This window comes from Canis lupus, chromosome 18 (assembly GCF_048164855.1).
Source record: "Canis lupus baileyi chromosome 18, mCanLup2.hap1, whole genome shotgun sequence".
Classification (NCBI taxonomy): domain Eukaryota; kingdom Metazoa; phylum Chordata; class Mammalia; order Carnivora; family Canidae; genus Canis; species Canis lupus.
The window spans coordinates 54467338-54494772 of NC_132855.1; the positions used below are offsets into that span (position 1 = coordinate 54467338).

Consider the following 27435-nt stretch of genomic DNA (forward strand, 5'->3'; position numbering starts at 1 on the left):
AAACAGCACAATTCAAAAGCATACACAAAGAGTATGAATTTGGGGGAACACAGAGCAAAATGTTAACAGGGATTATTATTATAATTTTCTTCTTTATATATTTTTTGCAGTTTTCTAATTTTCTAGAGATACACTTTTAAGTCAGGAAAAAACAATACACATTACAAAAGGAGATTTTTTTATTCCTTCAAAAATAGCCACTATGCATACAATCTGTTCCACAGGCATTCCTGAGTGAGTTATTATTCTGTGTAGAGCACTAGAAAAACACTAATATTACTCACACATTATGGTGTCCTACTTTACAAGAGCCTATTTTGCTGTGCAAATTCATCTCAGAAGAGAAAATTGCATGTGCCCATATGTTCTGGTGCTGCAATTGCAATGAATTAAAGGACCAAATCCAGGTACTTATATAACCAGGTTAAAATTGGGAGTAGTTCTATGAGGAGACTCAATTATCTCTGTTACAAAGAGCCCTTACTTCTCTGCTGTGTGAGAGGCATCTGTCAAAGATAAATTCCTGTCTTTGTCAGATGCTCTTTATCCTCCCTAACAAAAACAAGCCCAGGGAAATGACAGCTAAGTCGCACAAAACCAGGGTTTGGACTTCCTGAGAAACTTGTCTCGAAATCAGAAGTCAAATTCCTGGCCTATATCAACCTTCACAAAACACATGTCCCTTCAGTAAAGAGCCACGCATTGATGGCTGAGTACCTCAGGATAAAATAAAGACCTTAACTCTGTGAATTCTTTTCACGACAGTACTAAGAGATTTTTTTTGCTCAATGTTTCAGGAAGGAAAGCTGGAGCTAGAAGCCTACCTTCCTAGCTCCATCTCCATCCCAGCACCCAGGCCTCCCCTAGATGGCCCACCAGGCTGGGTGACGTATTCCCCAAACTCACTTGGACCTTTACATTCTCTCCCAGATGCCTTTGCTCAGGTTGCAAGAACCTCACCCTTAACCTGCACCTGTAGAGATTCTACCCTCTTTTATGCCCCAGTATAAAAGCTTTAAGAAAGCCTACCTCAGTTTTCTGCCTGGAAAGTACCTTTCCAGCCTCAGAACTCCTACAGTAAATACTCTGGTGGTTACTGGGCACCCGTAGATCTATATCCTGCGCCATTCCTTACTGGCTGTATCACCTTGGGCAAGTAATTTAACCTCTGAGGCTGGGCTTCTCATCTCTAAGGTGTACTTTTCTTCTAGAGTTTTTCATAAGATTAAATAAGAAAACTCGAGGGAAGTGTTTAGCATATACATTTGACAAAAGATAGCTTCTTTCCAGTCCTCCATTATGAATTTCTGACACGTTTGTGATTTTTGTGCTTCTGTTATCATTTTCCTCAGTCAACACACATGTGTGTGCACGAGTGCACACGGGGCTACCAATTCTGTGTAAGCAGAGCTGTGCATTATTCATTCACCTTTGTAGTCTCTTAGTACTACATACTATGACCTGTGTGTATATCCAAGGCACTAAAAATATTTGTTGGAAAAGAAGTAATTAGTATATTAAACACATCAAAAACATTTAAAACTACAAATGTTAGAGCCAGAAAACCAGATGGCTTTTGAAAAAGAAATAAGAATTAACAATTAAAGCACCAGATAGCATTTCTCAGAGAGTAGCCATCTAATTACAAATAGATCCATCAAAGTCCCAATTCCCTGTGAACACAACAGCAAAGACAGACAGGGTGAGTACTTCAGTCAAATGGTCAATCGCTTATTTGCCCCACATCCTCAATTCTCATTACCTTCTAGCCTTTGAATCTCTTCAGCTGTCACTTCCAGTGTTTGATCAGATAGGGAAGCAACTTGGATGACCTGATAGAAGAAAGAATGAAATGTGTAGATGGCGTGTATGTTTGTTTGTCTTTAAACAGAGGCAATTCTGTCTTTTATAAAAGACGAGGAAACATCAAACATCAAAGATCTCTTGGTTTAAAGAACTGTCAGCGTCCTCCACTGGAGACTAAATCTCAGGCCTCCTTACTTTGGGAGTGTTAATTATGCTGCAGATGATGGTTTAAAAAAAAATTCATTTAAAACATCACATGATAAACTTAAAAGACCAAAAGGATAATTTAGGACAATAAAAGTGAATGACAATCACCTATATTTCAGTCTCAACATAATATGCAAAACTTACAATGACAGAATTGACTCAACAATTCCACGTGCAATGAAAAAATAAATGTAATTATGAATATATTTATCACAATGCTGTATACCTACACACAGTGTTTAAATAAGTACTTTTCACTGTTCATTTCCTAAGATCCAAGATCCACCTTGAGGTACATCAATGAAACTCATGTTTGAGGGCCAGAGAGATACTTCTTCTGTAATTTTCAAATGAAAGAAGAAAGTGACTTTCCCAAAGTAAGAAAATGGCCTATGGCAGAAAAGAGCTCAGCTGTGGAAGAGCAATCACCTGGTTTCATGGAGAAACATGGCCAAATAATCCAGAGACCAGAATTCTAGATTCTAAATATCAAATTAAAGCATGCAAGGAAAAATTAAACAAGTGTGATGATTTAAAGGTAGAATGTACATTTTACTTTATAAAACCAGGTTCCCTGTGGGGAGCCTAATGTGGGACTCATCCTAGGACCCCGGGATCATGATCTGAGCCAAAGGCAGATACTCAGTTACTGAGCCACCCAGACACTCACTTTATAAAGTTCTTATCAAAGAAGACTGTTCTTGGGACGCCTGGGTGGCTTAGCGGTTTAGCTCCAGCCTTCAGCCCAGGGCGTGATCCTGGAGTCCCGGATCAAGTCCCCATATCGGGCTCCCCGCAGGGAGTCTGCTTCTCCCTCTGCTATGTCTCTGCCTCTCTCTCTGTGTGTGTCTCTCATGAATAAATAAAATCTTAAAAAAAAAAAAAAAGAAGACGACTGTTCATATTACCCTTGAATGAGCACACACACCATACATCAGTCCTCCTACAGGTGAAATGTGAAAATTCCGAAGAAACCCATCCGCAAACATTACCTTGCCTGGAATTTAGAAATATAACTTACCAGCTGGGCAAAGGTTGTAACTTTTAGTCTCTTGAAGAGCTCATCCTTTCTGTATCTATAATCTGAAATGCAAGATGGGACAAATAATTCTCTAGGAATGTTTTTCTGTCTTAGAGTACTCATTCTTTCCAGTCCTCAAGTTAGATGGTGTCATTTCCAATGATGTATATGCTTTTATCTATACTATCTCCTATTTGATCGTCATAATATCCTCAAAATTAAGTGTGCCAGGCATTCTAAACATCTCTTCATTCCTCCCCCCCACCCCCCTTTGCTTTGGCTGGTGGGAAGCCTAAAGCTGAATTTACAAGCTGTCCTTTTCTGACTAGTGACTTTATCCCTTGCATTTATTTTAATGACTTCACTCCCCGCATTTATTCTATCCAGTCACCATTTTTCCCTTTTACTCTGCTGTCTTTCTTTTGCCCACCTTTGTGCTGCATGCATTTTTTGTAAGCCACTTCAAATCCTTTTCAGAACAGAGCAGGGAATAAACATCCGCGTTTTGCAAATGAGGACAGAGACCCAGAGAAACTCAGTTGCCCCAGGTCAAACAGCTGGTAAGACATTCACACCCTATTATTCTAACTCTGCCCTGTAGGGAGAACGGTTCTGTTCCTGAGGTTACAAATTATGCTGGAGACACACAGGACAACCCCCGCCCCGGGGGTACCATGCTGGGCACAAAACTTAGCCTGGTCCTGATAATCTTTTCTATCACTTTCTCGGCAACTCCACTTTGGTTAAAAATCCACCCAGTGTTGCAAAATGAAAGAGTTCCCGAGATTTATTGTGCGGCAGTGTCACACTTAAAAATGGTGAAGATGGGATGCCTGGGTGACTCAGCGGGTTAGCGCCGCCTTCAGCCCAGGGTGTGATCCTGGGGACCCGGATCGGGCTCCCTGCATGGAGCCTGCTTCTCCCTCTGCCCGTGTCTCTGCCCCTCTCTCTCTCTCTCTCTCTCTCTCTCTCTCTCTCTCTGTCTCTCATGAATAAATAAATAAAATCTTTTTAAAAAAATGGTGAAGATGGTAAATTTTATGTTTTTTTTTTAATTTTTTTTTAAAATTTATTTATGATTGGCACACAGTGAGAGAGAGAGAGGCAGAGACACAGGCAGAGGGAGAAGCAAGCTCTATGCACTGGGAGCCCGACGTGGGATTCGATCCCGGGTCTCCAGGATCGTGCCCTGGGCCAAAGGCAGGCGCCAAACTGCCGCGCCACCCAGGGATCCCCCTATGTTTTTTTTTTAACCACAATTTAAAAAAATTTTTTGAAACATCAACACTTATTCAGCTCTATCTTGAGCTGGCGGTCCCGAGAAATACTCAAATGTCAGTATTTCTGTGCCTGTTTGTGTCAACAGCTCTTCATATCACATGAATGGTCTTTTAAAATTCAGCCAATCTCACTTGACCTCATATCTGTCCCACGGAGGCATGCTAAAAGTTAGCTTCCTTAAAATTTCCTGAAGGTGATTGCCAATTCTAAAGAGTTTTCAGCATCGAACTCCCACCCACCCTTACGCTTCATTTCCCTTCAACATTTTTTATATTGGCGCCCATAACTCCTTAAGTACTTCCTCATTATTTCCGAATTACTAAAGGTTAGGTGGATAATTACTATGGCCTTCACAGCATAGAAGTCACATAAACCAAGACTCCTAGCAACAAAGGAAGGGATTAAAGGTATTTAAAATTAGTTACCTGGTGTTACTAATCATTTCCATGAATTTTCTTTGGAGGATAACGTTAGCTTGGTTGACCAACACCTTACCACTCAGTCAGTAAAGTCAGTACTTTAAAAACTAGACTTTTGTCAATCTGGCAAGTCTCTTTGTTACAATGAATTCAAGCTTCTCTGTTTACAGACATCTCCGAGAGAGCAACGTGGCTAATAACTTACCATTACTTCTAGAAAATTCTCAGAATAGCTTCTTCTGCATAAAACAAAGTAACAAACCTAGATGCAAAGGAGTTTCTAAGACCTGCCAGGATGCCAACCCAGGAGGCTGACCAGAAGCTTTCAAAAGTGCAGCAGAATAACTACCACCTCCTTTCAGGAGCCACCAATCTTCCCACCTAAGTCATTTATGTAAATCACAATGGCAATAAATGAGCCCATAAAGAGAGTCAACAGCTTTCAAGTAATTTGCACTGTGGCCTTTATCCACTGATACTCTTTTGGTATAGTTACAGAGTTTGAAGTACTTCTCCACTTCTTCATATTCCCATTACAAAATGTACACGTTCAAATCCCCTTTGACTAAGCAGAAATGATCTCAAATGAAAAAACAGGCTCTACTATATTCTAGTGATTGGCATTTCCAGGATCGTTTCTTAGGCACTAGACATCCCACCGCACATTTGAGCCTGAACTCTACATACCTGGTTCTTGTTTAGAAGGACAGCCATCATTAGGACTTTCTGACATTATTACTCAGAGATAAAAGATCAAACTAGACGTTTTCCTAGTAAGTTTTAAATTTTATAAAAAAGGAGGACTTGGAAAGCTCTGGCAGTCTGTCCTTGCAAGGGCGAAAAGAGCTTTAAGAATGGAGCTTCTGCTCCTGTCGCTTCTCCCAAACTCCGGGATGGAGACAAAAAATCCTAGTTTCAGATATGTTATCAAGGTTTGCTTCTCCGGTGAGTCTGGAGTCTCAGTCTGGCTCTCTCGAGTTACTGAAAGGACAGAGACCTAACTATCTAGGATGCTTCACACTGGGTCCAGCGAGTGTCATCTAACCACCAGAAGCCAAGAATAGGCTTTGTGAGCAGTCAATAGACACAGAGTGTCCATTTTCCCGAGACAGAGTAGAAAGAATATTCGGATTACAGAGGAATGCTGCGTTTTCAGGGTTCTGTTAAAACATGCTGTTAGCAAAGGGAAGTTAGGCTCACAGTGGAAGACAAATCAAAGGAAGTAACAGAACAAGGTTTGTGATTTCACAGAAAGACATGGCATCTAAGGTAACCCGAGAAAAATGACGGGTGTAGGGTGACATGAAACAAGGCAATATTCTCCTCCCTTTTGACCTGAAAGAACATCTACAATAGAAAGTGGGCAAAAAGAAGGAAATATCTTCCAAAATGTAGATCTCAAACCCGAATCTGAAGTAATTCTAGTCAGGGAATCAGCACAAAGTGTGTGAAACAAGGTGAGAGGAGAAGAGCCTCCTGTTTTGCTAAAAGGAAGTCCAAAAAATAAAAAAATAAAAATAAATAAATAAAAGGAAGTCCAAAGCATCTAAAGAGGGAAGCAAACATTTTCAAGGACTCTATTTTAGAGGTATTTGGTGACGGTGGTTGGGGGGGCAAGGGGAGAGAGGGTGGTAGAAACAAGCTCCATTTGAAGTTTAGATATCAGAGAAACCACATTGTGCTTTTAAGAAATGTTTTAAACAGGGTTCAGCAACCTGGGTGGAATGGGACATTTTTAGGGGACAAATTTTGGTGTGGACATGTGAGCTTACAGTAAGTTACGAATGGATAGGAGGCAACAGAGATGGCAAACCCAAACAGAAGCAAGCCAGCTGAATTTTACCTGCTGTGGATGAATTAAGGACGACAACTGTGAAGCATGGGTGAGTTGATGAGATTTTTTTTCAAATAGTTTAAAATGGCCAATATATACTTAAAATATATATACTCAACGTAATGTAAAACATAATAAAAGTATAAAATCTAATATATCAGATTGAAAAAGAAAAAGATAGCATGACATTACACATGAAAAAACAAATGTCTATTACATGAGCCCTTATAGCTGAACATGACAACTTAACACAGCATAAAGCTGCTCCTGAGTTCCACACTACTGGTGGGGTTTCTCAATGCCGCAGCAATTCAAGAGAGGCAGAAACATTATCATTTAAATTAAAAGGCCTGTGTTATAAAAACAGAAGTTCTGGTGAATTCTGGGTTTATGATATTCTCTTGCCAAAAGATGTAGATTACCAGAGTGAAGTCCTGAATTGTGAACCACCAGAGTGCCTCTCTACTACCATTAGCTAACTACTCCCCTGGCACCAGATTCTTCTACTGAGGATATGAACAAATCCATTTTAGGAAAGGGATGTTTCTACTTCTTTAGTTCTGGCATTGGTGTGTATACTATACATCCATTTTGGACACAGGTTGAAAAATTATGATTTTGTGCAAAGGCAATGCATTCGGTGACTAGTAGCATATCTTTGAAGATTAGTTTGTAAAAAGGATGTGCATGAAATATGATTTTTAATCAAAGGAAAGCAGACTGCAATGGATTTGGAAGGCATAGCACCACTTTAATAATAAGCTCGTTTTCTCTCCTCGATGTCTTTCATGAATACCGAACTAATTCATACGCAAAAGGATGTTATGAAAGAGGAGATGATATTATTCCTATCTTGGGCGTAGAGAAAACGAAGAAGATGGGAAAGATCATGACCTTGGAAAAAGGCTGTGGAGACTGCAATACAATGAAACCAGAAGCCTGGCCGCTTGCTGCCTAACGAGAGAGCTCTTTCTACATTCCAACACTAACACCTCCTGTGGGATCAGTTGGGCAGAACTCGGCCCTCAGGCAACAAGCTCGGCAGCTGGCTGGGATGGTACACGGTATTTCCCACATCCTCCCAGGCACCTGCCGGGCTCGCCCACTTCCCATCTTCTCTGTGCACGTGGCAGCTGTAGGATGGGGTTAAGGTTGTTAATGACCAACTTCTAGAACTTCAGGGCCCCATTATCCCAAACGATCACTAGTGTTACTCACTTTTTTTGATCTCTTCTAGCTTCTCAGTGTATTTAGTTATACTGCTACCTAAAAAGAGAATAAGATAGGTTTTTAATGGAAGAAAAAGAGTGAACAGTGTAAAAACAGAATGGAGTACAAGTATTCCCTAAGTCTTCCTATCCTGTTCTTACAGAATTAATAGTAGGCAAATGGGCCACATATCATTAACAGTCTTTTGGGTTATACAGCATCATTAAAGGATGAGGAATCAAGGAGAAGGTATTGGCCCAAGGTATTGAAAGGGTACACACCCAATAAACACTAGGAAGTCCCAGGCAGTATAGATGATCACTGTGTGTGTGTGTGTATATGTATATATATATATACACTATATGCCTGCTATATATATATATATATATACACACACACACACACACACACAAATATATGTTTTTTTTCTTATTTTCCTTTTTGAGTCAAGGCTTTCCTCCTTTCATTCCTCCATAATCTTTCCACAGAGATGTACTGTGAAGAAAGAAGCAATGATCTTTGAATGTCTAAAATGTGCTGCTGTGGCTACCCAAGCAAGCCCTCACTCTCTTAGTCTTTGTGGTTTCTTTCACTTTCCTGAACTGTCTTCAACTATTCATGCTGATGTTGCAGCCTGAACTAGACCACACAGTCTGTATGCTAGTATTCACCATGGATTTGATCTGCTAAGAAATAACAGCAGATTCCCACCATTGTAGAGAGCCACTGAGCCCTCGTGTTCCCCAGCCTGGTTCTACAATACCAGGCGCTAGCCAAGGTGGTTTGGAGAGTTTCCATACACTAAAACTGGGCCAGGATCATTTTGGTTTCCGAATGAACTAAGGTCTAGTTCCCAAGCCAGGGGCTATTATTTTTTACTGGGCATGCTTCAATTTGATTCAACACAGCAAGCTCTGCCTGGCATTTGAAAGATACAGCAAAAAAGGGAAAACTTTCAAAGTTTCTTGTTTCTAAAATTGTGCTCCTAACTTTTAAGCCTTGAGAGGAGCTAGTCAGATTCAGTCCCAACTTCAGATAAAAGAAATGCTTCCAATTAATGCCATGAACTGATGTTTTTAAAGACTCTCCTGAGCTTCTCTTCATGTTTTAGGTCAGAAGTAGAGAAAATTCTTGTTCTGAAACCCAAAATACATTTTCAAAAAAACAACTTATATCACATTATTAAGTCTGTATTTAAGAATTCATCAGGGAATAATATTCTGAGTTTAAAAAAAATCAGTCCATGCCCCATCTGAAGACACACACTTTCTGGATCAGGAGGAGACAGCAGGATGCAGTGTCGCCCAAGAGCCAGACTGTGCCCTTCCAAAAGCTCAGAGACATGATGGCAGTCAGGGCTGCTGGAAGGCCTGAGCCTTGTCCAGAGAGACAATGAAAATGCCTATGAGGTCCTAATAGCACCAAAGACCAAGAAGAATCAAATGTGATCTTTTCTAGATTCTTTAGGCTTGGATTGACCTGAGAGGTGACCAGATGGATCTCTGGAGTGGGAACCACGAATTCTTCCTCAAGGCCCATCTCTCTCCCCTGCCACTTTGACCTTAGGGAGAAACCCACTGGTCAGTACAAGGGAGTAAGACGGGCACATGGTGTGCTCTTCGGTGTCCCACCATCTGATTCTTAAGCTATTTTACACAATAGCTTTCAGTTACGTGTTCCTGAGTCCCCTACATTTTCCTGTTGATTTGGCAGTTAGCATCTTTTTGGCCTGGCTGGCTTCAGGCAGTCTCTTCGGAAGGCTGAGGCACAAAAAGGATCACTGGCTTGTTCAGTGACACAGCAAATTAGTAACTAAGCCGAGATGAATATTCTCAACCTTTTGGTTTATAATATGGCTCTCACACGAACATACTGCTTCTCTAGTTGTGCTGTTTTAAAAACACCATTTCACTGTGAGGTAAATATGTAGGAAGTGTTACTTCCCTAATAGTAGCAGGTGGGACCCATTTTATGCTCTAAGTTTCCCCGAGGCATACCACACATGGAAAACAATAGCCAGCCTTATTAGATGGTCTTTATTACAAAAACATTGCACTTCCAATCTACAGTGGTTTCTATTAACAAAACATCTGAGGTCCACTTCTTAATCGATTATCAACATTTTCCGAGTATTTACACAGCACTTCATCTTTGTACCCAGGGGGCCTCACAACAACCCCCGTGAGGTAGGCCATCACTCTTACTGTTGGTTTCTCCCACTAAAGGAGAAAGGCAGGCAAGCACAGTCTTTTGCAGGGGTATATGAATATTTGGTAAAATTAAGAACAAATCTGAGAGGGCAACCAGTAGGAAAGTCTTTTCATCATAGACATTCATTCTATCAAAGTAGGGAGGGAAAAAGAGAAAATGGAGGATTTCTGCATTGTTTCAGCTGGAGGAATCACTAGGATGGCTAATTGACACAAAAGATCCTTGAGAATGATTTTGGAAAGTATGAAATGTAGTATTTTACTCCACTTCATAGACTGCTTATATCTTAACTAAGCAGCTTATCTTACTGGATCTAATTGCATCTCAAAATAGGCTTTTGACTACCTTTTAAAAAGACTAGAAATGAATCAATTCTATAATAGGCTTATTTATAAATGCAGCTTTGTTTCATACAAAAGGAGCCTAAAAGACTATCAGCAAGTCAGTTTTTTTTAACTGAAATTACACATTACTGCCAGATAAATTTTCCTAGACAAGGCTTTGATTAAAAAAAAGTCAGTGGCTCCCCATTGCTTCCTGACTGAAGTTTAAACTCCTTGCTCTAGAGCTGAAGGCGCCAACATCTTACCTGCCTCTTCAATCTTGCCTTAATTACTAAACTTGACAAACTCTCTGTTAGTTTTCTGTTCTCTAACATGTCATCTTGTCCATGTAATCATAATAGCTCACCCAGCTGGAAGTGACCTTTCCCTCATCTGAACTTCTACAGTACTCAGCTCACCACTCACAAGACATTTATCATTGTACTGCCTTATTTGTGTGCATGTCTTATATCTACCTTCTCATACTGAAAGCCAAAGACTATTCACACAAACACACAGAGAATCTTTCTCTCTTCTACTGTCTAGCATATAAAATACTTGGAATTACTTGCTAAGTGAAATATACTATGAAAACCTATCTGAAGAATCCTTATAATGGTTTATTTTATAACAGAAATAATCACACCTTGATTTGGCTTGAGTTTTTGTACACCTGATCTTCTTTAAGCTATGTACAACTTGATTTATTACAGTACATGTACTACCTATGTGACATCTACATTATTTCAAGATTCAGGTAACCTCAAAATGTCTAAGGTGGTGTTTAGCTTCTACTTAGTTTATAATTTAAGTTGCAGCAAGATATGTGTGTATATACATACATACATATATGTATGTGTGTGTGTGTGTGTATGTTTTGCAATAGAATCAAGAGAAAGAGACAATCCAACTCTGCCAATAGTGCTATGCAAGACAGAGCACAATCAATACACTGAGTGACTCATTCATTAGATTTTTTTTCCTTGGTTTTTCTATAATTTAATAACATTATTTGCACTGAGCCAGTAAGGCAAGCAAGTGATTTTGAGCAGCAGTAATCTAAAGTGGGCAAGATTTATAAGGCACGAACTCAGTTGCTAAGAGACAACTCCATTGCTTTATTTTTCTTCAATATTTCCCTCCTCTATGGAGAAGTTCTTTTGGCTCAGAAGGAGCAGAAAGCGTGAAAAGAGGCACAGTGGTCCTTTGTTAATTTCAATAAGTTATATGAGTGTATAGTGCTTTCTGGTTTATAAAAGGCTTTCACATACATTTCTTCCTTTGACACAAAAAACAGAATTAAATGCCAAATGAAAGTGAAGAGTACCTAGTCTGTAATGAGTTTGCATGTTTACGATCAAGGCTATTAGCATATATTCAGGAAAAGTAGAGACTAAAGAAGAAAAATGGAAACGACTAGTTTGTATGGAGACAAGCATAATGTGAATTTTTAAAAAATTAAAAATAAGGCCAGAAGAGATGCAGTAGAGAAAATCTACAGAATTTTAGAAAACTGAAGCTATTTGAAATTAGGTTGGATAGAGATTGAAATGAGAGGTTCATGCAGGCGGTGAAAGAGTGCAGGACACTGACAAAGGGAGAGCCCTGTGGTTTGGAAAGTGTCCCTTCATCAGCCTGCGGCGCTGCAGAACGGAAACCCAGAGAGGGTGCTTGAGAATACACAAGAACCCTGTGGTGGAGACTGAACAAAACGCTGTCAGAGATTTCGTCAGAAGCATAATCCATTCATGGCACAGTCGGGCAAGGCTGGGGAGCTGGTAAGAGACACCCAGGCACCTATGAAACAAAAGAAATATTTGAAGTTCAAAATAATGCTGCTATTTCTAGCCATGGCTATACATTAGTGTTTGAGTTTAGAGAAGTAGAGTCAAAAGCAAAGAAATAAAAAATAATCTTTACCCAGGAAGAAGACAGTGGTCTTTGAAGAACTCAGGAGGTGATTTGGGTGAAGACTGGAGATACCACACAATTCTTGATTTCTTGTGATTAACTCTGAATTGCTCACTGTTTGGTAAGAAAAGATTAAAGACCCATCTATTTACCCTAGAAATGAGGAATGCTCTCTCATACCTGTGCCTATTTTCACTGCTCTGACTGCAGAGCTTAAAAACATACCATAGACAGGGGCTCTTTACTCTCACTGGGGCTGTAAGGTTACTCTTGTGCTCTCTTAACCAGGATCCCTTACCCTTTGCACCTGTTGGCACATATATAAGTCGTAATATTTGAACAAAATGCTGGTGTAAATGCTGGCTGCCCCAGCCACACCCCCTCATGGTTACTCAGAGAGTTAATGGGATGTGTATAATGGCACATAACTATCAGGCCGTGGCACATAACTATCAGGCCATGGCACATCAAGTGGAAACTCGCTGAATACACAGAGAGGTGTAAGTCACAAAAATGCATAGAAAAAAAACCCATTAAAATAAAGTTCTCTTCTGAAATTGACTTTATATATATATTTTTATATATTTTTTAATGGGAGTTTGATTTGCCAACATATAGTATAACACCCAGTGCTCATCCCATCAAGTGCCCTCTCAGTGCCTGTCACCCAGTCACACAATCCCCCGCCCACCTCCTCTTCCACTACCCCTTGTTCATTTCCCAGAGTTAGGAGTCTCTCATGTTCTGTCTCCCTCTCTGATTTTTCCCACTCATTTTCTCTCTTTTCCCCTATAATCCTTTTCACAATTTTTTATATTCCCCTTATGAGTGAAACCATATAATGATTGTCCTTCTCCTACTGACTTACTTCACTCAGCATAATACCCTCCAGTTCTATCCGCGTCAAAGCAAATGGTGGGTATTTGTCATTTCTAATGGCTGAGTAATAATTCCATTGTATATATAGACCACATCTTTTTTTTTTTTTTTTTTTTTTACATCTTCTTTATTTATTCATCTGTCGAATGGGATTGTCGCTCCTTCCACAGTTTGGCTATTGTGGACATGGCTGCTATAAATATTGGGGTGCAGGTGTCTCTGCTTTTTACTGCATCTGTATCTTTGGGATAAATCCTTAGTAGTGCAATTGCTGGGTTGTAGGGTAGCTCTATTTTTAACTCTTTGAGGAACCTCCACCCAGTTTTCCAAAGTGGCTGTACCAGTTCCCATTCCCACCAACAGTGCAAGGAGGGTCCCCTTTCTCCACATCCTCTCAAACATTTGTTGTTTCCTGTCTTGTTAATTTTCCCCATTCTCACTGGTGTGAGATGGTAACTCACTGTGGTTTTGATTTGTATTTCCCTGATGGCAAGTGATGCGGAGCATATTCTCATGTGCTTGTTGGCCATGTGTATGTCTTCTTTGGTGAAATTTCTGTTCATGTCTTTGGCCCATTTCATGATTGGATTGTTTGTTTCCTGGGTGTTGATTTTAATAAGTTCTTTATAGATCTTGGAAACTAGCCCTTTATCTGATATGTCATTTACAAATATCTTCTCCCATTCTGTAGGTTGTCTTTTAGTTTTGTTGACTGTTTTTTTTTTTTTTTTTTGCTGTGCAGAAGCTTTTTATCTTGATAAGCCCAATAGTTCATTTTTGCTTCTGTTTCCCTTGCCTTCATAGAAATTGACTTTAAAATAATTTCTAAATTTGAAACCACAAAAAAATTGAACACTAGGATAAGATTTCTCTCCCACACTGACTTTATTTATTTATTTATTTATTTATTTATTTTTAAGATTTTACTTACTTATTTGAGAAAGAGAGAGAGAGAGCAAGCCAGGGAAAGGGAGAAGCAGGCTCCCCACTGGGCAAGGAGCCTGATGCTGGGCTTGATCCCAGGACCTTGGGACCATGACCTGAGCTGAAGGCAGCCACTTAACTGACAGAGCCACCTAGGTACCCCAGCCCACATTGACTTTAAACTATTTTGAGTTTTAAGCAATGAAGTACACTTTGGCCCTTCTAAAAGCTATTACAGAACTAGTTTGGTAGACTTCTGCTTCCAGGAAGATGATATAGATGTACTTTACTCCAACTAAGTACAACAAAAACACTGGGCAATCTACAAAATGCGAGAAAGTGTTTGCAAATCATATTTCTGATAAGGGTCTAGTATCCAGAATATGTAAAAGAACTCTTATAACACAGTAACAGGGAAAAAAAAAAAAAAAGCACAAACTGTGCCAATGATTTGAATAGATATTTCTCTAAAGGAGATACACAAATGCCAATAAGCACATAAAAAGGTGCTCAACATCATTAGTCATTAGGAAAATGCAAATCAAAACCACAATACGATACCACTTCATATCCACAAAGATGACTATAATCAAAATGATGGACAGTAACAAGCATCATCAAAGATGTGGGGAAAAAGAGCCCTCTTACATTATTGGTGAAATGCAAAGTAGTGCAGCTGCTTTGGAAAAACAGTTTGGCAGTTCCTCAAAAAATTAAACACAGAGTTACCACATACAGTCCTATGTGACTCTTAGGTATATAAGTAAGAAAATTAAAAGCATATGTTCACATAAAAATTTGTACACTCATGTTTACAGCAGCATAATGGCCAAAAGTATGAATAACCCAAATGTCCATCAACTGACAAGCAGATAAACAAAATGTGGAATATCTATACAATATAATATTATTTGGCAGTAAAAAAAAATAATGAAGTATTGATATATGTTAGAACACAGAGAGACCTTGAACCCATTATGCTAAGTGAAAGAAGCCAGACATAAAAGGTCACATATAACATGATTCCATTTATATGAAATGTTCAGAATAGGCAAACTCATAGATACAGAAAGTAGATTAGTGGTTACCAGGGACTAGAAAAAGTAAGGAATGGGAAGTGATTGCTCTTGGACATGGGCTTTCTTTTTGGGGTGACAAAATGTTCTGCAACTAGAGTGATGATGGTGTCACAACCCTGTGAATGTACTAAAAACCTCTGAACTGCTTAAAAGGTTAAAAGAGTGAATTTTATGATATATAAATTACATCTCAATTTAAGAATATATCAATTATTAAAAAGATTGGATAAAAAAAAAACCCTGGACATTATGTATAAAATATAAAAGAAGACTGAAAGGTTGGAGAGAAGAAGGAAGACTGCGTAGGGACCTCAGGACCCAAGAAATGGCATGATAGCATGATAGTTGAGTTACTTGGGTTTTTGTTGTGTTTGTCTGTCTGTCTGTCTGTCTCTGTGTTTGCCTCTTATATCTTAGATTTGGAGCTAAAGAAGCCAGCAACCCAGAAATAGCAATGGACAGGAAAAAAACAAATTCCCCCAAAAAGTCTGCTATCTTCACCCAAGGGCTTGAAGAAAGGGCTGCCAAGCAGCCAGAAAACTGTTAAACAATTACTGCTTTACTCCAGCCAAACACCACCAACACTTATCAGCAAAAGTTGGGGTGGGAGGAGCTTAATTTCTATGCCTGCTGGGCTGTGATGAGGTGCTGTCAAGGTACCAGAAAGAGGATCAAGGAGGTGAGGCTGAGAAAGCACTCAAAGATATAAGGGCCGAAAAGTTCCAAATTTGACAAGAGACATAAACCTAGAGATGTACATAGAAGTGAATGCCAAACAGTATAAACCCAAAGAAATCCATATGAAGACACATCATAATCAAACTTCTGAAAACAAAAGAAAAAAAGAACCTTGAAAGCAGCCAGAGAAAAAACAACACCTTACCTACGTGGGAAAACAGTTCAATCGACAGCAGATTTATCATCAGAAATCATGGCGGCCAGAAGAAAGTGGCACGATATTTTTCAAGTGCTTAAAGAAAGTAATTGACAACCTAGGCTCCCACATTCAGAGAAAATATCTTCAGGAATTAAAGGAAATCAAGACATTTTGCAGATGAAAGGAAACTCAGAGAGTTTGTTACCAGCAGACCTACAATAAAGAACAGCTAAAGAAAGTTCTCTAATCAGAAAGAAAAAGTAGGGGCACCTAGCTGGCTCAGTTGGTGTTGTATATGACTCTTGATCTTGGAGTTCTAAGTTTGAGCCCCACATTGGGTATAGCGATTACATAAAATAAAATCTTTAAAAAAAGGTATTAGAAAAAAAGAAGGAACAGGAAAAGAAAGAACCTTGAAATCTCAGGAAATAATACAGAAAGCAAAAATATGGGTATGTACATTTTTTCAAGTGTCTATGGAATATATACCAAGATAGATCATATCCTGAGAAGTAAAATGAACTCAATGCATTTTTAAAGCTATTTTTTTCAAAGATTTTATTAAAAAAATTTTTTTTAAAGATTTTATTCATTCATGAGAGACACAGAGAGAGAGAGGCAGAAACACAGGCAGAGGGAGAAGAAGGCTCCCCACGGGGAGCCAAAGGCAGAAACTCAACCACTGAGCCACCCAGGTGTCCCTCAAATATCTTATTTATTTAATTGAGAGAGAAGGAGAGAGAGAGTGAATGAGCATGAGCATGGGGAGGGCAGAAGGAGAGGGAGAAGCAGACTCCTTGCTGAGGGCTGAGCACCAGTTGGGGCTCGATCCCAGGACTCTGGGATCGTGACCTGAGCTGAAGGCAGATGCTTAACCAACTGAGCCACCCTGGTGCCCCCATCAATGAATTTTTTTTTTTTAATGGAAACATATAATGTAAAAAAAAAAAAAAAAAGAAAGAAACATATAATGTGTTCTCCAACTACAATGGAAGCAAACTGGAAATCAAAATAATAGGAAAATCTCCAAACACCTGTAGACTAAACAACACACTTCTAAATAATTCACAGGTCAAAAAACACAGTCTCAAAGGAAATAAAAAGGTACCCCGAACTGAATGAAAATGAAAATACAACATATCAAAATTTGTGGGTCACAGTTAAAGCAGTGCTGAGAAATACATTTATTTATTTATTTTAAGATTTACTTATTTATTCATGAAAGACAGAAAGAGGCAGAGACATAGAGGGAGAAGCAGGCTCCATTCAGGGAGCCCAATGCGGGACTCAATCCCGGGACCCCAAGATCACATCCTGAGCTGAAGGCAGACACTCAACTGCTGAGCCACCCCAGTGGCCCAGTGCTGAGAAATTTACAGCACTAACTTATATGCATTAAAAAAGAGGAAAAGTCTTAAATCAATAAGCTAAGTTCTGACCTCAAGAATCTGGAAACAGAAGAACAAATAAAACCAAAGCAAAAGGAAGGAATAATAGAGATGAGAGCAAAAATCAAGGACATTTTATTTATATTTATTTTATTTTATTTTATTTAAAGATTTTATTTTATTTATTTATGAGAGGTGCAGAGAGAGAGAAAGAGAGAGAGAGAGAGAGGCAGAGACACAGGCAGAGGGAGAAACAGGCTCCACGCAGGGAGCCCTACGTGGAACTCAATCCTGGGTCTCCAGGGTCCCGCCCCAGGCTGAAGGCAGCGCTAAACCACTGGGCCATCGGGGCTGCCCTCAAGGACATTTTAAACAGAAAAACAAGAGAAAACTAATGACACCAAGAGCTTATTCTTTTAAAGTATCAGTAAAATGGGCAAATCTATAGCAAAAAAAAAGGGAAGAAACACAAATTAGCAGTATCAGGAATGAAACAGGGCCTAGCACTTCAGACATCAGGTTAATAAATGAAGACTACAAATAGTCCTACACACGTAAATTTGAAAACTTGGATGAAATGTACTGATTCCTCAAAAAACACAAACTACCACAACTCACTCAACAGGAAACTAATTTGAATATCCCCATAACTATGAAAAAATTGAATTCGAAATTTAAAAACTCTCAGGAAAGAAATCTTCAGGTTTAGATGGTTTTTAGAGAATTCTACCAAATGCTTAACAAAGAATTAATGCCAATTAACCAAATATAAATAACACCAGGGTTTTGTTTTGTTTTCTAGTCCATCTTTTTTCTAATGGTCATGTTATCTTCTTAAACTGAGGAATAATTTACATATAAGAATTCACCCTTTTATTTAAAAAAAAAATATTTTTTTTAAGAGAGTGAACATGAGTCCAGGATGAGGGGGGAGCGGCAGAAGGAGAGGGAGAGTCTCAAGCAGGCTCCACACCCAGCACAGAGCCCAACACAGGGCTCAATCTCACAACTCTTGAGATCATGATCTGAGCCAAAATCAAGAGTCGGACACTTCACTGACTGGGCCACCCAGGCATCCATAAAAGTCATCCTTTTAAAGTGTGCAATTCATAAAACTAATTCCAAAAAACAGAACCAGAGGAAACACTTTCCAACTTATTTTATGATGCCAGTGTTAACTCTGCTATCAAAATTAGACAAAGACAGTTCCTCCAAAATAAAATTACAAGGGACGCCTGGGTGGCTCAGCCATTGAGCATTTGCCTTCGGCTCAGGGTATGATCCCAGGATCCAGGATCAAGTCCTGCATTGGGCTCCCTGCATGGAGCCTGCTTCTCCCTCTGCCTGTGTCTCTGCCTCTTTGTCTCTCATGAATAAATAAATAAATCTTAAAAAATAAATAAAATTACAAAACAATGGGCCTCATTAATAGAGACACAAAAATCTTTCACCAAATAATAAATAGAACCGAGCAATATATAATAAGAACTACACACCGTGACTAAGTGAGGTTTAGTTCATGGATGCTGCAATAGTACAATATTTGCAAATCATGGTAATCCACTACATTAATAAGCTAAAGACAATATCATATGATTATCTCAATTGGTGCAGTAAAGCCATTTGTTAAAATTCAATAGTCATTCATGATGGAAAAGTCTCAGAAAAATAGGAATAGGTGGAATCTTCCTCGATCAGATACAGCTAATATTGTACTTAATGATGAAAGACTGAATGTTTTCCCCATAAGATCAGGAAAAAAACAAGGATGTTCACACTGGCCACTTGTATCTGACAGTTCTGGAAGTCCTAGTCAGTGCAATAAGGCAATAAAAGGAAATAAAAGACATATTTAGATCGGAAGGGAAGAAATAAAACTATTCTTTTTTTATAAATGACATCACTGTCTACCTAGAAAAGCCCAAGGAATCTGCCAAAAGCAAACAAACAAAACAAAAACAAAACCGAAAAACCAACCCAACAAACAGGCAAAGAAACTCCTCTTGTACCTAATAAGTCCTAGCAAAGTCCTAGGATTCAGGAGAAACATGCAAAAATCAGCTGTATTTCTATACATTGGCAATGAACACAATGCTACCAAAATTAAAAAGACAATACCATTGACAATTGCTCAAAAAAATGAACTACTTAGGTGTAATCTGATAAAACATGTAAAGAACACTTATGCTGAAAACCATACGGTGTTAATGAAAGAAACCAAAGAAGATCTAAACACATGGAGAGACTATAATGGTCCCCATCCCCCTTTATCCTCAGGGGATATATATTCCAAGACCCCCCATGGACACCTGCAATGATAGTACCAGACATAATACATACACTATGTTCTTCCTATACATACATACCCATGATAAAGTTTATCAATTAGGCACAGTAAGAGATTAATAACAGTAACTAATAATAAAATAGAATAATTATAATACATACTATAATAAAAGTTATGTGAAAGTGGTCTCTCTCTCTGTTTCTCAAAACATCTTATACCCTTCTTGTGATGTGAGATAATAAGATGCCTGCTGACAAGAAGTGAGGTGAATGACACAGGCATTGTGGCATAGCATGAAACTACTATGACCTTCTGAGATCCATCAGGAGGAGGAGCGTCTGCTTCGGGACTGTGGATGATGGTGGGTAACTGAAACTGGAAAGTGAAATCCCAGATGGAGGATTGGGGGAGACTACTGTCCTATAGTAATGGATTGGAAGAATCAACATAGTAAAGTGAATTTGTCCTAAGTTGATATATGGGTTTAATGCAACTCCTATCAAAACCAGAGCAATGCCTTTTTTTGTAAATGTAAATGAGATTATTCTAAAACTTTCATGGAAAAGCAAAGGAATTAGAATAGCTAAAATAATTTGTAAAGAAAAACAAAATGGGAGTAATCAGTCTAACCAAAATTTTTTTATTTTTTAATTTTTTTTTTCAATTTTAATTTAATTTTATTTATTTATGATAGTCACACACACAGAGAGAGAGAGGCAGAGACATATGCAGAGGGAGAAGTAGGCTCCATATACCGGGAGCCCGACGTGGGATTCGATCCCGGGTCTCCAGGATCGCGCCCTGGGCCAAAGGCAGGCGCCAAACCGCTGCGCCACCCAGGGATCCCATCAGAATTTTTAAAAAAGATTTTATTTATTTATTCATGAGAGACACAGAAAGAGAGGTAGAGACAGGCAGAGACAGAAGCAGGATCCCTGCAGGGAGCCTGATTCGGGACTTGATCCCAGGACTCTGGTATCCTGCCCTGAGCTGAAGGCAGATGCTCAACCACTGAGCCACCCAGGTGCCCCAGTCTAATCAATTTTAATCAAAACTGCGAAATACTGGCAGAAGGACAGATACAGATCAATGGACCAGAATAGAGAACCCAGAAATGGATCCACATAAACATGTCAAACTCGTTTTTGACAAAGGTGAACATGCAAAATTCAATGCAGGAAAGGTAGCCTTTTAACATATGGCGCTAAAGCAACTGGACATCCATACGCAAAAGGCTAATCCTGATCTAAGCTGCACATCTTATACAGAAATTACCTCAAAATGTAGTGTTGACTTAAATGTAAAATCTAAAACTATAAAACTTTTAGGAAAAAACCTTGATAGAAAATTTCTGGGATCTGGGACACCTGGGTGGCTCAGTGGTTGAGCATCTGCCTTTGGCTCAGGGCAGGATACCAGAGTCCTAGGATCGAGTCCCACATATGACTCCCCACAGGAAGTCTGCTTCTCCTTCTGCGTAGGTCCCTGCCTCTCTCTGTCTCTCATGAATAAATAAATAAAATATTAAAAAAAAAAAAAAAAGAAAGAAAAGAAAACTTCTGGGATCTAGTCTCAGCAAAGAGTTCTTAGACTTGACAGCAAAAAAAGCACGATTCAGAAAACAAAACACTTCTTCCTCTCTGGGCTGGGACCTGGCGGCGGCGACATGGCCAAACGCACCAAGAAGGTCGGGATCGTGGGTAAATACGGGACCCGCTACGGGGCCTCGCTCAGGAAGATGGTGAAGAAGATCGAGATCAGCCAGCACGCCAAGTACACCTGCTCCTTCTGCGGCAAGACCAAGATGAAAAGGCGAGCGGTGGGCATCTGGCACTGCGGCTCCTGCATGAAGACCGTGGCCGGGGGCGCCTGGACCTACAACACCACTTCTGCTGTCACAGTAAAGTCTGCCAACAGAAGACTGAAGGAGTTGAAAGACCAGTAGAAGCTCCGCCATTTGAAACATTGCTAGCCTAAAATAAATGGGTTAATTTATATAATAAAAAAAAAAAGAAAAAGAAAACAAAACACTGATAAAGTGGACTTCACCATAATTGAAAACTTAGGCTATTCAAAAGACCCGGTCAGGAGAATGAAAAGACAAACTACAGACTGAGAGAAAATCTTTGCAAACCATGCATCCAACAAAGGACCCATAGCTCGAATGTATAAGGAACACTCAACAAGTAAGTTAAAAAGCACACAACCCAATTAGAACATAGGCAAAAGACATGCAGGGATACTTCACTAAAGAAAATATACAGATGGCAAATAAGTACATGAAGAGTTACATCATTAGCCACTAGGGAAACACACCCTAAAACTGCCATGATATGCCCCAATTCATCTATGGGAATGGCTAAAATTTAAAATGGCGACACCACCAAATACTGATGAGGATACAGGAAACTAGAACATTCATTCATTGCTGGTAGGAATGTAAAATAGTCTAGTTACTCTGGGAAATAGTTTGGCAGTTTGTTTGTTTATTTATTTTAAAGATTTTATTTATCCATTCATAGAAACACAGAGAAAGAGGCAGAGACACAGGCAGAGGGAGAAGCAGGCTCCATGCAGGGAGCCCGACATGGGACTCGATCCCGGGTCTCCAGGATCACACCCCAGGCTGCAGGGAGTGCTAAACCGCTGTGCCACCAGGGCTGCCCTGGCAGTATCTTTAAAAACTGCAAATGCAACTATCATATGACCTAGTAATTGCACTTTTGGGCATTGATCCTGGAGAAATGAAGTCTTTTATTCAAACAAAAACTGAAACATGAATGTGTATAGCACCTGTATTTGTTTTTTTTTGTTTTTGTTTTTTTTTAATTATTTATTTATTTATGACAGTCACAGAGAGAGAGAGAGAGGCAGAGACACAGGCAGAGGGAGAAGCAGGCTCCACGCACCGGGAGCCCGACGTGGGATTCGATCCCGGGTCTCCAGGATCGCGCCCTGGGCCAAAGGCAGGCGCTAAACCGCTGCGCCACCCAGGGATCCCAGCACCTGTATTTGTAATGGTCAAAAAGTGGAAACAATCCAGACGTCCTTCAACAGATAAATGGTTAAACTGTGGCACTTCCATACCATGGAATACTACTCAGTAATAAAAAGGTATCAACTAATAAATGGAACAACCTGAATGAATCTCCAGAGAATTATGCTGAGTGCAAAGCCAATTCAAAAAAAAAAGTGGCATTATTGTATGATCCCATTTCTTCCATTTCTTTTTTAAGTTTCATTTATTTATTTGAAAGAGAGAGAGAGAACACAAGCAGGGAGAAGGGGCAGAGGGAGAGGGAAAGCAGAACCCCGATGAGCAGGGAGCCCAGATCTTGACCTGAGCCGAAGGCAGATGCTTAACTGACTGAGCCACCCAGGGGCCCCTGTATGATCTCATTTCTATAGCACCTGTGAAATGACAAAATTACAGAACCAGAGAACAGATTAGTGGTTGTCAGGGGTTAAGGAGGGATGACGGTAGAAAGTAGATATGCTTTTAAAAGGACAACATGAGGGATCCTTGTGATGATGGAAATTTTTTTTTTAATTATTTATTCATGAGAGACACACAGAGAGGCAGAGAGACACAGGCAGAGGGAGAAGCAGGCCCCATGCAGGGAGCCCGACTTGGGACTCAATCCCAGGACCCCAGGATCATGCCCCAGGCCGAAGGCAGGCACCAAACTGCTGAGACACCCAGGGATCCCCAATGGAAATGTTTTGTATCTCCACTTGTATCAATGTCAGTGTCATGGTTGTGATACTGTATAATTTCCATAAGATGTTACTATGGGAAACTGGATAAAGGGTATATGGAATCTTTCCATAATATTTCTTAAAATTCCATGTGAATCCAAAATTACTTCAAAATAACAAGTTTAATTAGCAAAAACACTAGTTAAAAATTCAAGGACATAAAAGGATACAGGCAATGACTTCTATATATTATAAAAAGCAGACTTAAGTATCTCAATTTCAAACTTGAAATTAATTTCAAGTACTATCTATTATTAAGTCAAATTTTTGGTTATGAATTGAGGAATTGAAGGGAAAGAAATGGGTTTTCAGTCAAAAATCCCAATTCAATTTCCAGGAGAAAAACCTATGAAGATACAGACAAATTTATGTATCTGAAATAAAGCTCAGCTGTTAAGTTTTCATTTTAAGAAGGTTCCAAAAGAAGTGCATTCCTTTATAGTTGTCTTTTAAATGTTATCTGGACCCCTCAGAAAAAATATGGCATTTTTAATCAAAGTGCTTCCATCACAGAATAGCTTATTCTAGAAGAATGGGTCATAAGTATAGTTAAGGAGGAGGGGGACAGGTAGAGATGGAGATGGTAGAAGGAATGAGGCTGTGGGAAAAGCTGGGACAGCTGGCCTAAGAGACGTGGCCAGGCTTCACACCAGGTCTCCAGGTGTGCCATCAGCTTCGTCACCCTGCATGCAAATCCTTGTTCTGTCTCCTTTTATTGAACTTCAAGTACATCACAATCTCTCTGCGCCACAATTTCCTCCTCCTTAAAAACGGAGATAAAATTTTCTACCTCCTGTCAAACAGGATATTTGCAAGGATAAGTATCTGTACAGCTTGGAAATGTTTGAAAGAAAGGTCCCAAGAAATTGTATCTGCAAAGGTTGTTCATTTAAAACATTCAATTGAAGTTTGTTTTATATGAGGAACTTTGCATAATGGAAGACAGTAATTTTAAAGAAGACTGGAGGAAGGGAAAGACAAAATGAATGAGATTTAAATCAGGTCACTATCTCCTCTATATCTCTAGTTGTCCTCAGGTTACCGGTGGCAAATTCAGCATTGCCAAAGGCATGTGGTGCCCCAATCCACTAGCAAAACCATCTCAACAGAATGGATTTGCCACAGCAGACTTCAAACGGTTGAAAAATGAAATGAGTAAGAAACCAAACTCTCACAAGCTTGCAAATCCACTAGAGACCTAGGGAGTGGTCTGCATCATGACACTGAAAAATGTTAAGAGCATGGAAATAAGCAATGCAACTCTTAAATTTCATTTTACCTGAATTGAAGCATGAACTGAGTTTTGTCTGGTATTTTAGTTACTCATTCAGGTCTGTCTGCCTGCACTCGAATCTAAGCTCTTTGCAAAAGTCACAATTCACACTCATCTTTCTATGTCCCATAGTCCATAACTTTGCATATAGTTGGCACTCTGCAAGTACTGAATTGAACAAATGTGCACAAATACTACCTATTACTCTGAGTTTAAAGGAATATACTTAAGGTTTCCAAAATAGAGGCCCACCCCCCTGATATTTATTTAGCCTCAGCCTTAAAGCTCATTAAACCATGTTTTCATCAGTTTCTCAATTCATAAGGAGCTAAGTTATGTAAATGGAAATTTTTACTGATGATCTGAAAAAAAAAAAGCTTTCAAAGATAAATCTTGAGCCTTTTAGGCCATGGGGCAAGAAAGTGAGAAACTTTGAGCTTTGACTGATAGCAGGCATTAACAGCCTGCTTCTTGCCAGCAATGTTGCTGGATTTTTTTTTTTAAGTTTTAGTTTTCTAATATTTACTCACCAGTATCCAGTCTTGACTTTATATGCTGATACCTTGGGTTTTGTGGTATTCTTTTGGTCAGATACTAAAAAATAAGAAAATTAACAATTAATTGAGTTGATGTAAAAATAAGGGTGACAGAAGTAGGAAAGAGATATTTAAAGAATAGAACAGATGCTAAAATGTTATCAAATGTAAAGAAGGAAGGAGCTCTAGACATCCAACTGTCCCTTTAATCTAGGAGCCTTTGCTATAGCCTTTCCACAGGTGAAGATGGTTACCTTGCTTCTGTCAAAATATTTCCATTTTTTGTCAAAATAATCTCATAGCACCATATAATTAGGGAAAAAAAAACCTCTTAAAGATTATTTCTCAGTTCTATCCGATCCATTGTCACACCCAGAATGAGCCATCCCCTGACCCTTGCCCTCAAGAAATTTCTGCTAAAATAACTAAAGGCAGCTCTCTTCATCCTTTTTTTAGTTTTACTCTTAAAAAAAAAAAAAGATTTTATTTATTTATTCATGAGAGAGACAGAGGCAGAGACATAGGCAGAGGGAGAAGCAGGCTCCATGCAGGACACCTGATGTGGGACCCGAGATCATGCCCCGAGTCAAAGGCAGATGCTCAACTGCAGAGCCACCCAGGTGTCCCAAGTTTTATTCTTTGTATGATGATTTCTAGGCCATCTCCTCTGGACACCCTCTAGATTTTACCCACATCTCCCCTGAAAAGTAGCACTTGGACCCAGACCTGAGCACTGTGCCTAGATGCTGCTAGGCCCGGTTTGGCCAGGACTCCTCTGCTGCTTGTCTGGAGTCTGAGGCTCCATAAATGTCACTCCGATAGCATCTGTTCTGAGGGCAGTCCAGGCTCATCATAGGCCCAGGGTGATCATTAAAAAATGGCTATATCAGGTCTCCCTTGTCCTATACTCCAGGAGTGAACTCTAAGTCCAACCACATGACATTTACACATAATAAGTTTCAATGGCATTTGCAAAAACCATCAAAGTGAGGGAAGGCTAGTGAATCAACATCGCAAGATATAGCCTTCTTGGGGCACCCAGATGGCTTAGCTGGTTAAGTGTCCGCTTTCGGCTCAAGTTGCGATCCGAAGGTCCTGAGATCAAGCCCCACATCAGGCTCCCTGCTCAGTGGTGAGTTTGCTTCTCCCTCTTCCTCTGTGCTCTCACTTTCACTCTCCTTCAAATAAATAAATAAAATCTTAAAAAAAATTTTTTTTTTAATTAATTTATTTTTATTTATTTATGATAGAGAGAGAGAGGCAGAGACACAGGCAGAGGGAGAAGCAGGCTCCATGCGGGGAGCCCAACATAGGACTCGATCCCGGGACTCCAGGATTGCACCCTGGGGCAAAGGCAGGCGCTAAACCGCTGAGCCACCCAGGGATCCCGCCCCCCCAAAAAAAAATCTTAAAAAAAAAAAAAAAAGATGTAGCTTTCTTGCTCAGGCCTCAAGTATGAAGATCATACATTCAGTCACATGTAGCTGTAGAATATGAAATTAAAACTGGGTAGTACCTTTCAGGCTTCATCTGCCACTCTCACACATGTTCCCATGTTGACATTGCCCAACTGTTCCCTTAATTTGCTATGCTCACTCAAGTCTCCAGGCTTAGCAAATGTCTGCCTAGAATGCCTTTCCTTGGCTTGTCCTTGGGCAGAACCTTACTTCCGCCATAAGCTGTCCAAGGGGGAATCAGGCACTTTCTTCTCCCTGGCTCCCAGAATGCCCTGCACCACTATTTATACCCCAAGCTGCTTCTCTAGATTTTCTCAAAGGCAGGAACAATGATTTACTCAAATAAGTGTTCACCCAGGACCTAGTACTTGGTGGGCACATTTACTGAGGGGCAGTCAACAAATGAGTATTTAGGATACAGAGTATATTATAGTAACTACCTGGTTCCTTGGAAGAGAACACCAAACTTTATTCTCATTATTTTCTAAAAATATTTTTATTTATTTTTAAAATAATCTTTATGCCCAGTGTGGGGCTTGAACTTGCAACCCTGAGATTAAGAGTCGCATGCTCTACCCTCTGAAAGAAAGAAGGAAAAAAAATCAGGTGGAGAACATCAAACTTTAAAATCCGTATCATTTGCCCTTGAAAACACAATGAACTATATAGCATGTCCTGGTCTGGAGTTTTGGATTTCAGAGACCAGGAGGAATTTTTAAAAACTGAGAACACCAAAAACAAACAAACAAACAAA

General features: G+C 39.5%; 2 protein-coding genes across 4 annotated transcripts in view; one reads left to right on the forward strand and one right to left on the reverse strand.

Annotated features, from left to right (window-relative positions):
- CEP41 (centrosomal protein 41) overlaps positions 1 to 27435 on the reverse strand; it is a 55406-nt gene that overhangs the window by 14147 nt on the left and 13824 nt on the right. Inside the window, exons 2-5 of one of the 3 annotated variants that reach the window (XM_072784579.1) lie at positions 25219 to 25282; positions 7787 to 7834; positions 3035 to 3096; positions 1763 to 1832 (exon numbers count right to left, since the gene is read on the reverse strand). In XM_072784579.1, the coding sequence (XP_072640680.1) occupies positions 1763 to 1832; positions 3035 to 3096; positions 7787 to 7834; positions 25219 to 25282 (244 nt within the window). Of the gene's footprint in view, positions 1 to 1762; positions 1833 to 3034; positions 3097 to 7786; positions 7835 to 19817; positions 19954 to 25218; positions 25283 to 27435 lie in introns of those variants that run through there. The other 2 variants (XM_072784578.1, XM_072784580.1) reach the window with 2 other exon arrangements.
- Positions 21286 to 21684, forward strand: LOC140609273 (large ribosomal subunit protein eL43-like). The gene has a single exon (XM_072784581.1). The coding sequence runs from the start codon at positions 21323 to 21325 to the stop codon at positions 21599 to 21601; it is 279 nt and encodes a 92-aa protein (XP_072640682.1). The 5' UTR covers positions 21286 to 21322; the 3' UTR covers positions 21602 to 21684.